This window comes from Rhodamnia argentea, chromosome 8 (genome assembly GCF_020921035.1).
Source record: "Rhodamnia argentea isolate NSW1041297 chromosome 8, ASM2092103v1, whole genome shotgun sequence".
NCBI lineage: Eukaryota > Viridiplantae > Streptophyta > Magnoliopsida > Myrtales > Myrtaceae > Rhodamnia > Rhodamnia argentea.
In genome coordinates this window covers 20,882,042-20,899,218 of record NC_063157.1, presented here as the reverse complement: position 1 = coordinate 20,899,218, position 17,177 = coordinate 20,882,042, and the positions used below count along the sequence as shown (strand labels likewise).

Here is a 17,177-nt window from a genome sequence, read left to right as displayed (position 1 = left end):
TAATGTTGAAAATATTTTGTGTTCTCCTTGAATTTCTTGAAGACTTCCTCTAACTTACAATTCTGTTTCTTCTGATGGTAAAGACCAAGCAATTCTATCCTACGGGCTAACCCACAGTAACATGAGTTGTCTTGATTACCTTCATCCTAAGAAAAGCTTCAAATTTTCTCCCTTTGCATTGTTTGACAAATATTTTAAGTAGATTCTCGTAATTGGTGAAATATTCGTTGGTGCCTTCAAGAGATACGAGACGAGACGGGTCTTGTCATCGGCGGAGATGGAACATAAGGGATTTGACGGTGATGCCAAAAGCTTAGCAAGAAATGAAATCAATGTAGCAAAGAACATGTTACGTGCTTGTCCCATCTCGCCTGGTCGCATCCATCATGTGCTTTGGGCGTCAATCCAATCCCACACGCATCACCGTGCAACCGAGATCTTGACATCTCAAGAGCGGGTTTTGTCACCTCCAACCCCGACAACCGTCTCATCACAAAGGTCCTCTCCAGGGGCGACGAGTTTGGTCGGACATGATGCGGTTGTTATCACGAGTCTTAGCAGCCAAAACCCCGGAGTCGTTAGGACTGTGGATGATGTTTTCGGATCCAATCCGAATATTGCGACGGACATTATCCGCAAGGCATTTCAAGTCAATAAGAGCGTTGCTAGTCAGATCCGGTCAAAATTCTAGAAAATGAAATTCACGATCCTCATTTGCCCCTCAAGGAAGTTGATTGCGATGCCAAACGTGCCATACCATGTCCATAAAATCAATTATTTGTCTATTGTTGCCTTCAAGGTTGGAGTTGTTCCTTCTCAACAAATTCATTAGGTATGGCATTTATTTCGTCGATTATTTATTCGATTTGTCTACATTCATTCTCTAGTTGATTCTATATACTCATGAATTAGTCAACTAATGAGTAAAGCAAGATAGAGAGAATGAATGAGTCATAAGTTCAAAAATTTGTAACTCAAACCGCAATCAAATTTTAAAACTTTAAGATAGTACGATTAAACCATAAAACATAAAAACGTAATAAGCAAATGCAGAAGACTACATATCCTATCAACCTAAGACCGCAAAATCTTTAGTAACTTTCAGAAGTTACAGACATCTTTGCCGCAGACGATCATCAATTAGAGGAGCTGAATGAAATAGAAAGATTTTCAAGGTACCACTTGAGAAGGGGATGACACTTGCACCCAAGCAAATTCTTCCTTGTAACCTGCCGCCCCATCGCAAGATGCTTCACAGGAATAAACAACTATGGTAGCCCAGTCAAGTGAATCCGCATTGTTCTCCACACCTAAAAAGTAAAGTAGCTGAGGCAAGACCTGAAAAATACCGGGCAGTAATCAAAAGGTCGTCCACTGCCTGGTGGGACACAATTAAGCGCTCTAAAAGATATGCATATCGTGGTAAAATGACAGAGAGGTTTCTGCCACTGCACATTGACATAAAATCTTTGAAACATCAAGGTCTTTCGGAAGAAAAGATGCAAAAAGACAACCTGCAATTCGAAACACCGGGGCTTTCCGCAATAGCTGCAATTGGGAATATCAGCTGTTGATGGCTGACCACTTGACATTGGCCACAAGGGCCTAGCGCCTACATTTCGACAGTACCTATTCAGTACAGGTAGAATAAACAAATAAGCTTCGCGATTTTCTGATCTTCCAAACAAATTAAAACCATTCTTGTTTTAGACTTAGGATGTACAACGAGAAATTACCGAAAAGTGGTTTCGAAGGGTCAAAACAGAAATACGACTGACCTAGACTTCATTGTATTTAATACAAACGATACACACACCACATTCAGACACTAAGTTGATACATGTATAACCCATCTGTAATTTAGTCACAGAAATTAACTTCCACTTGAAGGGCATCACATTTCATCACAACTCATGTGTGTCTCAGCAGGACAACCACAGTAAGGTTCTAAATGTTGCCAAGACATCACGACTCTAAAAACCTGGTTGGGTTCTTCTTGGATGTCGCAGAAAAGTGTGTTCCATCCAATAAAAATACCCACGCATACTAGATACGCATATCCTCATTGATTCATGGATTTCAAAACCATACATTGCACTGTGAATTAAATAACCTTAAAACTTGCTCAGGCGCCCTGGCAATGCGTTCTTGGAAGTTGCCCCAACTCCTCCTGTCACTGTCACCCTACTCAACAGAAGAAGGCGAAGAATAAAGCATGTGAAATTTTTAGCAGAGCTAATTCTCAGTAACTACGGTTCAATCATACCTGGAAACAATCAACAAGTGAATTTATTGAGTCATCCATCTGGTTTCTGGATACCAGACAATCGGTATTATCCAAATCAGCCGGCACATTGACATCATATTCAGCCTCATCCTCATTAACAATCTCGTACTCAGGCCATAGACTCCTGCTTGCAGCTGTTTGAGAATTACAACGTAGAGAAGTCAACATTCTCAAAGTCCAGAAATAAATACCGGAAGTTGAATCATCATGCCGAGTTCACTTTCAACTTCAAGCATAAGACTACAGACCGAAATTGTCACAGCTATGACTACATATATCTCTGGCAATCTATGTACTAAGGCATGTTTAAATTACTCTGATTGACAGAAAGAAAACACTAAAATAACTGTTCAAACAGAGTTTCACAGTAGCTCATATAAACAGCAGAGGTGCGCATGTAAAGACGGAAAATTCATTGAGACCTAAGAGGCACGTATACAAGCACCTCCCTGCAATACTGATATAATTAATCCAAAGAAGCCTAAAATAGTTGCTCACGTTTCTGGTCTTCTGCTGATGAGTTTCCTGCATTTGTGCTACTATTTTGGCAGGTAACTTTATGACCTGAGCGCCAATGCATGGCCTGCAGGTGAAAAACAAGTGTTACGGAAAAGATCATACTGACGGTGAATGTGTATAAGGAGCTGAATAACCAAGAACCTGATGTTTTTCAGAGCAGTATCGTGCTTCTCTGCAACTACCACAAACTTTATCTCCTTTCCATGTTCCACACCATTTACAAAGTGGAGCTGCTCAACAACAGTACGTTTGGGCCAAAAAAGAGAAGAATTACTAACATAACTACTGAGAGACTAACACAACAAAACAAATAGTCACAAGCCCATCATCGAGTTCAGTCGGTGAACTTAGGCCCTTGGAGGCAAGAACAGGACCAAGTCATAGAAATCTCCAATAACCAAAGACAGCATAAACTGATAAAAAGCAGAGGATAGCATATTCATCTGCTCGTATGTATGTGCCCCGTCGTAAAGTGTCCCATCCACTTCCAAAGACATCAAAATGTAACTGACTGGGAAAAGACATACAAAGCTACCTCCACTCCCTAAAGGTTTGTCACTCCCATCATGCCGTGGGGGTTCAGTTGAGTAGAAGGGATTGTCACGAGGCAATTGGCAACGAAAAACCTTCACACTTGAATACCACCAGAGGACCAAAAGAATGAGATAAGATAGATTAAGACAAGTGCACACATAATAAACTGGAAATAGGACTTGCTGGATTAAGACCATTGAAAGTACCTTCGAGATGCATTTACTGCAGGTTGCTTCCATTGTTCATGTTGATCACGAAGAAGACAAGGCATTGACGGACACGTGAACAAATATAATGCACGATGAAATGTGGATTCTCGATCAGAGGTCGGTGCATATACCTAATAACGCCACAATCAATGAGAAAAATTATAAACATCTACTAAACCACATAAAAAAAGGGACACGTGGGCTGAGGCAACACTACCAACCAAATAAATACCCTACTATTGAGAGCTCATAAATGAGGCAAATGATAGAAATGAAACTTCTTTCATTGCTTACATGATCACCAAGGGAATAGATAGAGAGAAAAAAAGACAATTTATCAAGAGAAGGACACACAAACACTCCATCTAGTACATACATATTCTTCACACACGTGCAAATATTAAAACACAAGTAGATACACTGTCTTGAAAGAATATGCAAGTCAAGAACAAACATAGTCCTATATCTGTTAACTATGAACAATAATAGAATTCCAACCGACGATATAGAAGAAGAGCTACTTTACTCTAGATTGAATACGACCGGAGATTTAACCATTCCCATTAAGAGTAATAGGAAATCCAATGCTTGACACATGCTATTTACAAACTCGGTTAAAGCAAAACAATAATATACCTGAAGTAGAAATTGCAAAGGTTCTCCACACATATCACAAAGGCGAGACCTACCAGATGGTAGATCATTTGGATCCAACCAAGCCTGCACTGAGGAAAAAATACCATTAACCACAATGATGTCAAGCAAAATTCAACATTTCGACATTTCTAATTACTTTTACTGAATATCCAACCACTTGTCCATTACGATATACTCTTTAACATCATATCTTACTCTTGAAGAAACGAAAAAAATGTAAATTGGACGCCGGTGTAAGAATGCAAAAAGTATTCAGGCAAAAAGAAAAGTTAACTGAACAGGAGAGAATTTCGCAAAAATAAAACACACCGGTACCCCACCAGCTTTGCTAGGGAAGAGTTGACGGAGCAGGGACCATTTATTTTTTGGCTTTTCTACAAATCCTAGGGTTACTGGTTTTTGCACTTCATCATTCTCGTTGTCATCATCATCATTCATCAGATCCTCCACTTCTTCTCGATCTGCATCATCATCATTATCGTCCTCGTAGGAAGAGATATGTATATTCTTCAGCATCTCCACTGAACCATCGTTCTCTCCAATCTCCATTGGCATTTTAATAACTGCACCAAATCAGCAAAATACAAAAGCGCAACACCATATACAATGTCAATAAGAAAAAGTTGTGTGGGATAAACACCTCTGAGTAATGCAAAAACTTAAATCAGCTGTCCCAAGGTAAGTAAATAGACACTCATACACACATATCAGTACAAACATGGAGTCTTGAAGGTAGAAATATCTCGAAACATTATGTTGCTACAAGTAAAATAGGCTAAAAACTCCATGTACTATCACAATCTCAAAGATAAAGATACATTGTGAAACCATATGAGAAAAGCTAGTCAAAATCACGTCACAACGGACCGACAAAGTATCTTCTTGGTGAAATGACAACAGTTTACAATGTCTTTTTAAAGCATCAATCAAAGAAAGATAAGCGCCACTATCGCCAATGCAGTCCAACTCATCCTATGAAGCTGATGAATGCTACAAATCCTAAGACAGGTCATTAAATTGGTTTTCTAAGTGATGCAAAAAAGTTATATTGGATGTTCAAAATGACCCACTTATTCAAAGGCCCAGTTCCAATCTGCCACATCAATAGCAAACCAATTTAGTAGACCAATTAGCATACCAACCATTAATATCAAAGATACACACACTCAGGAACATCAGCTTTTTCAATAACTTAATATTCCGCAGGAAGCACCCAGAAATCTCGACGCAAGCGCATCATCACAACTTCACACATCCAGTGCAATAAAGTGAGGTAGCGGGAGAAATGCAAGAGAGATAAAGTAAAACCCACCGAAGTTATACTAAATCGATTCAACCAGAGTAGGTCAATTGGCCCAACTCATGTGAATTCCAAGCATAAGACATGAACACCAGCCACTGAATCAGTATCTCCAGGACAACATGAAGTCCGATTTCAATTCGACTTAAAGGCTGAAAATTGCATACTGACAACAAAATTTCACGGGAAAACAAGAAAGAAAATAGCCAGCCGCGGAATCATCATACGCAAATTATGATCACAGACATAGCTAAAGCCAGCAACTTTCAGCAAAAAAGAAAACCACAATGAAAAGCTCAGAAATCTGCGTATCACTTGGACACTGCCCGACTGCATACGAGACAGAGAGGAGCGACCTTGAAGAAGATGACGACGATGGCGTGTCGGCAAGGTGGTGACGGCGAGGGGGACAGAGACCAAGAGAAGCGAAGAGGAGAGAGAGAAGCGGCCTGAGTTTGTGTTTCGTGTTTTTTGCCGGTCTACTCATGTAATTTTCGCTTCGCTCACTAAACTTCTTAAAATCACAACCAGCCCAGTGGGCGGGCTCGGGCCGGACCCGACCCGGGAGTCGGAATTGGCCCTGTCCAGGCCCGCCCACAAGACTGCCTGAGCCCGACCTATTATTTGGGCTTTTTCTCCCTGACCTGATTCGAAAAAACCATAAATCTTCATAAAAATTGTAATAAAGGCCATGCGTATAAAACTCCGTCAGATCCTTCATAAAACATTACTTAGAATTAAATCTTCATTATCAAAAAAACCCAGAGCATACATACCGTTAAGAAGGAGAAGCAAATCGTATTCCATGAATATGATGATATCTATCTAGTGCGATGTATAGAATATATGATAAAGGTGGAGTTTTAAAATAATTGTTTTGATCGGTCATATCATATAACCTCGAGTCGTACATCCAATTGTTTCGATTTGAATTATATTGTCAACTTTTTCAATCTCTTTTGGGGTATTCAGAAAAAATGAACGTGAATCCGGATCTTCATTACCTTGGAATTAAGCACCCATTTCTATACCGGTTCTGAAAGAGCGAAGAAAAAGAGGGCGTTCGCAGCAAATCAGGTACAAAGCTTCCCCATATTAAAGACCAAGAACAAAAGTAAGAACAAATGGAACATGAGAGATATTTCAGTTCGATTGTTGCTCAACTGAGGATGTTCTTCAATAAGCAACTGAAAGAAACCTTAGATTAGATGATGCTTTTTTCTCATTTGGCAGATCCTGGAAGTGGAAAACAAGACAATGTGCAAAAATCCATTCTCTCACCTGAAGAACCCACAAGCTCAGCAGTGAATCCAATCAAAATAAAGCGAACCCAGCCAAGTAGAAAATCTGGACCGAAGAAACAAGTCAGCTTTGCCGAAACGTTAACAAGAACAAACACAAGGAAGGTACACCTTCATGCCGTGCTCATGGAAAAAACCTCGAGGTCGAATCGGCTCAGGATTGGGAATGGGTGAATCGGATCTCGACGAACCGCGCCACCGTGGCTCGTCCTATCTGCCAAGTCGTAGTTGTCGTCAGGTTTGTCTCCTCCAACCTGGACAACCGTTTCATCGCAATGATCCTCTCCAAGGGCGACATGTTATGCCGTTTTCGGATCCAATCCGTATAGACATTCTCGGTAAGGCATTCCAAGTCCAAAAGAACATTGCTAGTCAGATCAGGTCAAAGCTCCAGAACATGAAATTTACGATCGTCATGTCCTCATAGCGACTCTTGCCTACATCCCGTAGCCCCCTGAATGGCTTTGATCTTTCTTTCTCGACGGTCCAACCTTCCCTTTCCCTATCCTCTGCTTCTTTCAGCTTCTGGAGCTCATCAGATGCTGCTCCCTGGTCTGGCTGGGCCTGATCCTCGACCGGTATCGCCACAGGAGGCGTCTCATCAGCAGCTTGAATTGGTTCGGGAGTGCACGGCCACATTTGAAGAAACGAGGGCCACCAGCCGGTTGAACTTAGCAAAGAGGTCCATGAAGTTTTGCTCCAGGGCGGAGAAGCAGACGTCGGCAGCTGAGGGATTATGTTAAATCTAGTTTAGGCAAGACTTCAGAGTACAGGGTGCTTGTTCAACACCTATGTTTTCAGTGTGCGCTGGGCCAAGAGACATCCCTAGCTCCTCGGGCAAAAGGAAAAAGGACGCTTGGCCATAGTCGGGCCAGCGCGAGATCAGCCCAGCGCCACCCTGGGCACTGTAGAGTGCAGACCACCAATGTGGCGCTGACGTGGCACCCCATGCGCTAGAACTGCCAGGCTTATTTATCTTTTAGTTTTCCTCAAATTTACAGATAAGTGCTCATACCCAGAGATTTATTGTAGAGTATATGCATGGAAAGGTTCATGCAATGCACAGTCCACATGCAGCCTCGAGAGATTGGCTTTGGATTAGTATCGAGATCCCACATTATGTTGATCTATTGAGATGTTCTGGAGAGTTTTTGGTGTGATGGGCTCATTACGGCGAATCGGATATGATTTACCACCCTCTTAACCTATTTTAGTGGGCTTGATGTCAGCCGTGTCCTCATGATATAGGCGACTTGCCCTTAATATATATTCTATTCTGCATTACTAGCATGCCTGTGGTACCTGTGAAATCTACTGTAGGCGTTTCAGTAAATGTTCGAGGGTTTGACACGTGGCAAAACACCGTTAGTCTATTCAACATATTTGGAACCTCGCCGAGTGAGGTCCTGTTCCAACTATGTTTTTTAGCGGGTCTCTTACTTGGAAAAGTCTTGTACATTCAAATTCTTCTTTTCGAATGGGGTGGCATGCAAGGACCCTGTGATGGTCCAAGCCAATGACTTCTCCTTCAGAGGGCTTCACTTAGCCGGCAACTCACTGAACCCATTGGATGATAAGTGACTCTGCAGCTTACCCCAAATCCTCTGATTTGCAATTCTGTTTATTATTTTATTATTATTATTATTATTATTATTATTATTATTATTATTATTATGGTAAAGACGAAGCAATTCTATCCTACGAACTTGATTACCTTCATCCTAAGAAAAGCACCGAACTTTCTCCGTATGAATTGTTTGTGTTAAAATTGTGTCTCAAGTTTGAGCCCGAAGCGAAAATCTGAATATTTCGAATTAGATATTTCCTATTTGAAATTGGAGTCCAAGGTGAATATTTTGAAATTAAATTGCCATTTTTTTAAGTCCAGAATCTTAGATATTATGGATATCGATTCTGGTGCGAAAGTCGGTGAACAGAATAGGAAACGTTGAAAGTCCACAACAGATTTGAATTGGATTGTGCTTCAGTCAATTGGGATTGTGTTCGGTCAACATGGGCTGATTTGGATAGTGCTCCGTGGACCTTGACTTGGATTAATTATTAGGCACATATAAATATACGAATTCAATTTGTACGTGGGTGCCTTTTGATCAAGAGGAGTAGTGCTGCTGTTGATGCGAGACCTTGAAGCGCCAATTGAGTGCTTGAACGTGGGTCTTCGCCGTTCCAGAAGTGAAGATTTTCTTCATCGAATTACATCAATAATTCTTGTGTTCTAGTCGAGAAATTCTTGTGGTAAGAATTTGCGTTTTAATTCCTTTGTGAGATTGAAAGATTATTTCGCGAGGAATTTGAGTCTAAACACTGTGTGCGTTCTTGGATGTAATTGGGGTTGAGAAACACCGAGAGTGTTTGAGTGACTCGAGTGTGGTTCTGTAATCTCCGTGTATCGCTCGTTCTATAGTGGAATTCGTGCTGCTCTCCCCGTGGACGTAGGTCTCTACGACCGAACCACGTACATCCGGTGTCCGATTTATTTTCTTGTTCTGTCTATTTTATTGTTCGATTGCTTGTTCCGCGCAATAGCTTGATAAATATTCTAAGTAGATTCTCACAATTGGCACAACATTCGTTGGAGCCTTTGAGAGAGACACGAGACGAGTCTTATCATCGGCGGAGATGGAACACGAAGATTCGAAAAGCGATTTCACGGCGATGCCAAAAGCTTAGCAAGAAACGAAATCAATCAATGTAGCAAAGTAAAGAATATGTCACGTCCCCGGCCGGTTCCATCTAGATGGTATTGTCACCTTTCCTTGCCCCATTTCCCATTCTCAAGTTATTCCCTCTGTTTTCCCTTTGTTTGGGTCCTTTTACCTCGTGACACACTCGGGAATCTTCATTTCGAGCACAGCAAGTAATCGTCAACTCCCCTGTTTACGTTGATAATAAAACGCATCAACAACATTCTTCTCCACTATGAAAAGCTTGGAGCTCTGCTTTTTCCATTTTTCACGGACAGGACAATCAAATGTTTGTTGTGTCCCCTTAGTTCATCTCTGCCTATTTGCCTTCAATGCCTGGGATCATCAAATGCCAAATTCTCTTTGCCAATCCTTGTAAGTGTCGTTTGTAAAGTCGTTCCAACTACTACTTACAGTGGCGGTTTATTAGCATTCGGATATATTCACCATATCTTCAATCCTATTCCAATATTCATTTCATCGTAATAATGTCTAACTCTCGGGATGAATCTGTGGCTGATGACATGAAAGATTTGTTATCTAAAGTGGTATCGTGGGAAAAGAGCACGCGGGCTCTGTTGACCGACTTCAAAACCAATGCTAAATGTGCGGAGAGCAAGCTTGGCGAGTTAGAGCGCCTTGTGCAAGAATACTGTGAGTGTATTGGAGCCCAAATCATCCTCGAAACACCGAAAGCAAGAGAAGGCGGTTCAACCTCTAATAATCTCTAAAGATCTTGAGCTGGCAAAAGAAAGATCAGTCAAGAACCATCTTATGAAGAACCTTCAGCTTAGTTATCACAACATAGGGAGTCCTCGGTTGAAGCTAGGCTTTCTTTCTCTTGCGATTTTCCCTGGGAATTCCATCATAAAGAAGAGAAGCTTAATATATTGGTGGATAGGGGAGGGTTTAGTTTCCAAAAGTAGAGACAAGACGGCGGAGCAAGTAGGCGAAGAAGTCTATGATAAGCTCATAAAACAAGGCCTAATTGAGCCCAACGATAACGATCCAAGCCCTCTCATGAATAGATGTAAAGTACATCCCGCATCCGTTATATGCTTATCTCGTTGGCGCAAGAAGCGGGTTTCTTCTATTTCAATTCGAAGGATGAAACGTCTCTTGAGGTTCTCCAAAAGTGCTCCTTTAGCAGCAGCCGCCCGCACTTATTAGGTGAAGCAAACAGTCCGCCATATAGAGAGGAGGCTAAAGATGAAGATGTGTCCACGGTGTTCAATGTTAATCAGCAACACCTTAGTCTACGTCGCCAATGGCTTTTGAAGATGAAAAAATTGGCGGTTCCTCAACTAGGGCGGTGGCTGCACTCACCAACCTACCATATTGAAGTTGACGATCGGAGATTCTTGGATGATCTCGGGGTTCTTCATAAGCATTTGAAGTTCCTAAGCCTTCGAGGGATTTCTAGGATCACGACTCTTCCCGATTCTATTGTCAAACTAGAGAGCCTAGAGATTCTTGACCTCCGAGCGTGCCACAATTTGGAAAAGTTGCCCGAGGATATAGGATCATTGAAGAAGTTCACGCATCCGGATGTATCGGAGTGTTACCTTATAGACCGCATGCCGAAAGGGACCGAGAAACTGTTCTCCCTTCTCGTCATAAAGGGGTTTGTTGTAAGGACTGTTGGAAATTTCCTATAATATGGGCTTACATTAATTAATTGATTTTATGTTTTGAATATTCGGGTTAATGGATATTCCAATATATGTGCTGAACCCTTTAGTGATCTTATTGAATTGGGTTTTGGCATCTATAAATGACAGGCCTAGTTGAGCAGCAAAGTGTAGGCAATTGTGTTTAATCGAAGTCCGTGATGGGAGGGGCACGGTTAACGCACTAATGATTAGGGTTTGCTAGGTCCCATCTCTATCCAATAAAAGGGTAGGTTATACCTATCGGTCGCTTTATCCCATTAAAAGCTGCTATAACGAAATAGGTTATAGAGAGGAAGATCGACATTCCAATAGATCGTTGATCCATCTTTCTTCTAGAATTGCAATGGCTCAAACAAGTACGCTTTAATTATGCTGCGTGTCTTAATTATGGTGTTCTACATTCGTATATTAGATCTGATTGTTCTTATATAATTACTGTTTATGCATTAAGAAATTGTTACATTTGATATCAGAGCCAAATCATATATGATTGTAAAATCCATAAGGTTAATAACAATCGAATTTCAACTAGATCTTGGTTACTTTTGATTTTAGGGTTCATATTAATGAATGAATCCTAAAATTTCGATTTTCCTCCAATTTTCCTCCAATTGGTTACTTTTGTTTCTAGGGTTCATATTAAGCTCAGATCCGATTATCTAAAATAGCTTCGTTCATGTGTGACTTGATAACTTGGTCCTCTTGCGTGAATCAATCGTATTTCTTTCGGGACTGTTGTTTATAGCGAAAGGGATGTTTCGGATCTTGTTAGGTTTTCGATAGATGTTTTCAGCGTATAATTGATGTAGAATAGATGGTGCTTAAGAATTACAATCGCCGAGAACTAGAGAAATTTCACTTTTATGGGGTTAAATAACTCGGTTTGTGCTCAAATTCGGTCGGTTGAAGCAAAACGGCCTTCCGAGCCCAACTCACCGCCTTTGGGTGTGAACTACGATGGTTTTCGGCATTTCGAGGTCGTTTAGATAGGTTTCTGGACAATTTTATAATTTAGGCAATTTCGGGGCATCTTTTGTAATTGCCTTGTTAAATGCAATATGATCCCGAGAAGCACATGTCGTAAAGTGTTTCATATTGTCTATTGAAATTATGGGCATTTTTTTTTAATGGAACTTTCGCGGTTCCTTGTTGATAAGGATTAATATATACAATCACCTACTCAAAGGGGGTTATTGTGTATATTAATTTGAAAATTGCATGAAGATAAGTACTCGATTTAAAAGATGGAGATGTATGACTCGAAAGATTTATCCGCCTAAAGGGGATGAGTTTTTTGAATGTTATGTGTAATTCCCCTCCGTAGTGATATAATGGAGATATATAATTTAAAGGATTTGTCCGCCCAAAGGGGACGTGTTCTTGACAATTATGTGTAATTCTCCTTGTTGTTATAAGCTTCATGCTGTGAAAAATAGTGGTGCACTATATACTCTGCCCAAAGTGGAGTTTATAGTGTACTAATTATTTGTTGAATTGCTTATCGCCCATAATTGATCTTATTGCATTGTATGTGGATCAAATAGTTACTTTTGTCGTAAACAACAATAATGCCATTGTCCAAATGTTAACTGGATCAAACTTCAAGAGATGGAAACAAGACATAGAATTTGCCCTGGGAATTGTGGATATGGACTTGGCTCTTCGTGAGAATGAACCTCCCCAACCCAATAATCAAAGTACTGCAGATGAAAAGAGCCATTATACTATATGGGAAAAATCCAATCGACTAAGCCTTATTGCTATAAAGAGGTCCATTGCCGAGCATCTCATTAGTGGTTTGCCGTAAAATATAAATGCGAGAGAATTTCTTGCGGCAGTGGGAGCAAGATGTGCGGTCTCGGACAAAGCTGAGGCCGGGAACTTGCGGAGTGAGTTAACTAGTATGAGCTATGATGCTGCTATGGGTGTTAGAGAATTTATATTGAGGAAGATACATATTCAATCCAAGTTTAAGGCCCATAATATTGTCCTTTCTGATAATTATGTTGTGCATCATGCCTTAAATATTCCGCTCGCTGAATTGAGTCAGATTAAAACCGCTTATAGCACTCAGAATGAGACTTGGAGTGTTAATGGCTTGATTACTAAATGTGTGGCTGAGGAAAAAAAGTTAAAGAATGAGAATATTGAATCTGCCTACTTGATTACTAATGCCAAGTTGAGTTCCTTTAGAGGAAAATGGAAGCCTAAAGGGTCGAATGTTTGTGCCCTTCAGAAAGATCAAGACTTCAAGAAAATTAGCAATAGTGGGAAACATGAAGATAAGAATTTTAAGTGTTTTCACCGCAAGAAGTAGGGTCACAAGAGAGCCGATTGTTGTAAGTTCAAAGCTTGGCTAAAAGAAAAGAAAGAAAGTAGCCAAGGTGAGTTGTTGGTTTGTTCCCAATCAAATATGGTTGATGTTCCTTTGGATTCTTGGTGGATTGATTCGGGTGCTACTGTACATGTGACTACTACCTTACGGGGTCTTACAAATCTAAGAAATCCAAGTCCGAGGGAGTCGAAGCTTAAAGTTGGAAATAATATCGGCGTTGATGTGGAGCATATATGGACGGTTGTTTTGAATTTAGACTACGGATTTCGGCTAGTTCTAAATAATGTCTTTTATGTTTCTGGATTTAGGATGAACTTGATATCTCTTTCTTTGCTTGACAAGGCTGGATATTGCCTTTATTTTGTAAATAATAGAGTGGATTTGTTTTATGACTCGAAAATTATTGGGAATTGCATTACGTTTGATGGATTATATCGATTATCTTTATCTCCCGATAGACCATATTGTTCCTTCAATGTTGAGAATAATGTGGCTAAAAGATTCTTGATCAAGGAGAAATCCTTTTTGCTATGGCACAAACGATTAGGGCATATCTCCAAAGAAAGGGTAAAACGGCTTACCAAGACCGATATCCTTCCTCCTCTTGACTCAGATGATGTTGAGATTTGTATTGATTGTGTGAGGGGAAAGTTGACTAAAATTAAGAAGAAAGGTGCTACTCACGGTCACAATCTGTTGGAGATAATTCACACGTATATTAGTGGGCCATATTCAGCCACCTTGTGGGGAAATAAGTATTTCATCACCTTCATTGATGATTACTCTCGTTATTGCTATGTTTACTTGATTAAGGAGAAGGCTGATGCTCTTGACATGTTTAAAGTATTTCGCACTGAAGTTGAGAAACAATTGGGAAAGATAATCAAAATTGTCGGATCTGATCGTGGTGGTGAGTATTATGGGCGATATATCGAGATTGGACAGCAAATGGGATCATTCGCTAAATATTTACAGGACTGTGGTATCGTCGCTCGGTATACAATGCCGAGGAGTCCCGAACAGAATGGTGCAGCTAAGTGGCGAAATCGCACACTCATGGAGATGAAACGAAGTATGATAAGCGCATCTAATATGCCTAAATACTTATGGGGCGAGGCAATTAAAACAAGAGCTTATATATTGAACCGCGTACCTAGTAAATCAGTGCCAAAAACACCTTTTGAGTTATGGACGGAGAGAAAACCAAGCTTGAATCACTTTTGAGTTTGGGGTTGTCCCGCAGAGATGAAAATTTATGATCCTTCTCTCAAGAAGACCGAACCCAGGACTACTAGGTGTTACTTTATTGGATATCCTAACCATTCCAAGGGGTATAGGTTCTATTGTCCTACTCGTAGCACCAGAATCGTTGAGTCTCGGATTGCTAAGTTCTTGGAGTTGGATGTTGTTGAAGAGAGTTCTTCTCAATCTTTTCAAAGAGAAGAACCAAACAATACGATCTCTATTCCATTGCCCATTTTGAATGATGACTCCATGCAAGAGATTTGCAGAGAGGAAATTTAGCAAGAAGTAGATATTGGAGATATGACAATAAATCATCCTATTATGGATGAAGTTCCCCGATTGAATGATCCAGCTCCGAAGTGCCTCGTGCGTAGATCTCAATGACAAAGAAGACCAACGCTTTTGAATGATTATCATGTCTATCTTGGAGAAATTGATTTTGACATTGGACATATAGTTGATCCGGTGACCTTCAAAGAAGCTCTTGATAGTGATCGGGTAGACAAATCGTTAGGAGCAATGAAGGATGAAATGATTTCCATATCAAATAATCAAGTATGGGAACTCGTTGATTTACCCGATGGGCACAAACCAATTGGCTGCAAATGGGTATTCAAAACCAAGAAAGATAAGAAATGCAACATAGAGAGATTCAAGGCAAGATTGGTTGCGAAGGGGTTCACACAGAGAGAAGGCATTGATTTCACTAAAACCTTTTCTCCGGTGTCCACTAAAGACTCTTTTCGTATAATTATGGCATTAGTGGCTCATTTTGATTTAGAGCTTCATCAGATGGATGTCAAAACAGCTTTTCTAAATGGAGATCTGGATGAAGAAGTATATATGCAGCAACCTGAGGGGTTTAAAGAAGCTGGAAAGGAGCATATGGTGTGTAAACTTCGAAGGTCTATATATGGTCTCAAACAAGCATCACGTCGGTGGTACTTGAAATTTGACAGAGTTGTGAGATCGTTTGGCTTTGAAGAAAACAAATTTGATCAATGCATCTACATGAAAGTAAGTGGGAGTAAATATATTTTCTTATTACTTTATGTAAATGACATTTTGATTTCTAGTAGCGATGTTGATCCGTTGAATGATACAAAAAGTTTTCTGTCTTCAAAGTTTGATATGAAAGATCTTGGGGAAGCCTCTTATGTTTTAGGCATTGAGATTCATTGTGATAGATCTAAGAAGGTTCCGGGATTATCTCAAAAAAGTTATATAGACCGCGTTTTAAAAGGATTGAATATGCACACCTGCAAGGTTGGTGAAGTTCCTGTTGTGAAAGGAGATAAATTAAGCATAGAACAGTGCCCTAAAAATGATGTTGAAAAAGAAGCAATGAAGAGTTCCATATGGTAGTGCGGTTGGCGGTCTTATGTATGCACAGGTATGTACCGGACCCGATATTGCTTTTGCGGTGAATACTCTTGGGAGATATTTATCGAATCCAGGCCATGAACATTGGGTTGCAACTAAGAAAGTAATGAGATATCTGCAGCGAACAAAAGAATTTATGCTTGTGTATAGTAGAGTAGAGGATCTAAAGGTGATTGGGTATTCGGATGCAGATTTTGCTGGTTGTTCAGAAAACAGAAAATCAACTTCTGGATATATTTTTATGATGGCTGGAGGTGCTATTTCTTGGAAGAGCGCAAAGCCAACCTTGATTACGAACTCTACAATGTATGCTAAGTTCGTAGCTTGTTATGGTGCTTCAACTCAGGCTGTTTGGCTCAAAAATTTGATTTCAAAATTGCGAGTTGTGGACTCTATTGCTAGATCTATGATAATCTATTGTGACAACACCGCAACCGTGTTTTATTCTAAGAATGACAAAATCAGCAATGCGTCAAAACACATGGAGATCAAATATTATATTGTTAAGGACTTGATGAAAAAGGGAGATATTATGATTGAGAATATTAGAACCGAGTCCATGTTGGCCGATCCTCTAACAAAAGCTTTACGACCCATTTTGTTTAAAGAACATGTAAACAATATGGGTGTTTTAGATTCTTTTGATTCCTTTTGTTAGTGGGAGTTTTGCATAGTTTGTTTATCTGGATATTGTAATTATATGCAAACCGATAATGTTTTTTTTATGATGTTTATTGAAGCATTTACTTTTGGTTTTCATCATTTTTTTGCTATGCCGATCGAGAGATGGAAATATAAAAAAGTATCTTTAAACATATTTCAGTTTAAAGATGACTGGATGTCACTAATTTTGAGATCTCATGTTGAATAGTGACATAGTTGGGCAATTTCATGTTGTTTAGAAATTGTACCAAGGCAATTTCGTGTTGTTTAGAAATTGTCATAATGCAATTTCATGTCGTTGAGAAATTGCATTGAGGACCGATAAGGAATAGTGCATGTTTGATCACATGTTGGCACTATTTCTTA

General features: G+C 40.0%; 1 protein-coding gene and 1 long non-coding RNA gene across 4 annotated transcripts; one reads left to right on the top strand and one right to left on the bottom strand.

Annotated features, from left to right (window-relative positions):
* Nucleotides 1-954: 954 nt before the first annotated feature.
* Nucleotides 955-6,008, bottom strand: LOC115756497 (programmed cell death protein 2-like). Of its 3 annotated transcripts, none has more exons than XM_030696307.2 (11): nt 5,834-6,008; nt 4,516-4,769; nt 4,186-4,269; nt 3,547-3,680; nt 3,342-3,439; nt 2,948-3,036; nt 2,786-2,870; nt 2,267-2,421; nt 2,114-2,184; nt 1,515-1,629; nt 955-1,338 (listed from the first exon to the last, which is right to left on the bottom strand). In XM_030696307.2, exons 1-11 carry the CDS (start codon nt 5,991-5,993, stop codon nt 1,171-1,173), a joined length of 1,413 nt encoding a protein of 470 aa, XP_030552167.1. In that variant the 5' UTR covers nt 5,994-6,008; the 3' UTR covers nt 955-1,170. The 3 variants fall into 3 exon arrangements, with proteins under 3 accessions (XP_030552167.1, XP_030552168.1, XP_048139420.1); XM_030696308.2 differs by having other exon boundaries at nt 2,948-3,039; nt 4,516-4,780; nt 5,863-6,008; XM_048283463.1 differs by having other exon boundaries at nt 2,948-3,039; nt 5,863-5,911.
* Nucleotides 6,009-9,599: 3,591 nt separating this feature from the next.
* Nucleotides 9,600-10,842, top strand: LOC125316338. Its single transcript, XR_007199575.1, has 2 exons — nt 9,600-10,065; nt 10,133-10,842. It is a non-coding gene; the product is annotated as an uncharacterized LOC125316338 (long non-coding RNA).
* Nucleotides 10,843-17,177: the final 6,335 nt, after the last annotated feature.

Coding starts and splice junctions, on each gene's coding strand:
- LOC115756497 (XM_030696307.2), bottom strand. CDS start 5,993: ATGAGTAGACCGGCAAAAAACACGAAACACAAACTCAGGCCGCTTCTC. Junction 3,440..3,546: donor GCAGTAAATGCATCTCGAAG/GTACTTTCAATG, acceptor GTGGTATTCAAG/TGTGAAGGTTTTTCGTTGCC. Junction 1,339..1,514: donor CCCGGTGTTTCGAATTGCAG/GTTGTCTTTTTG, acceptor GGTATTTTTCAG/GTCTTGCCTCAGCTACTTTA.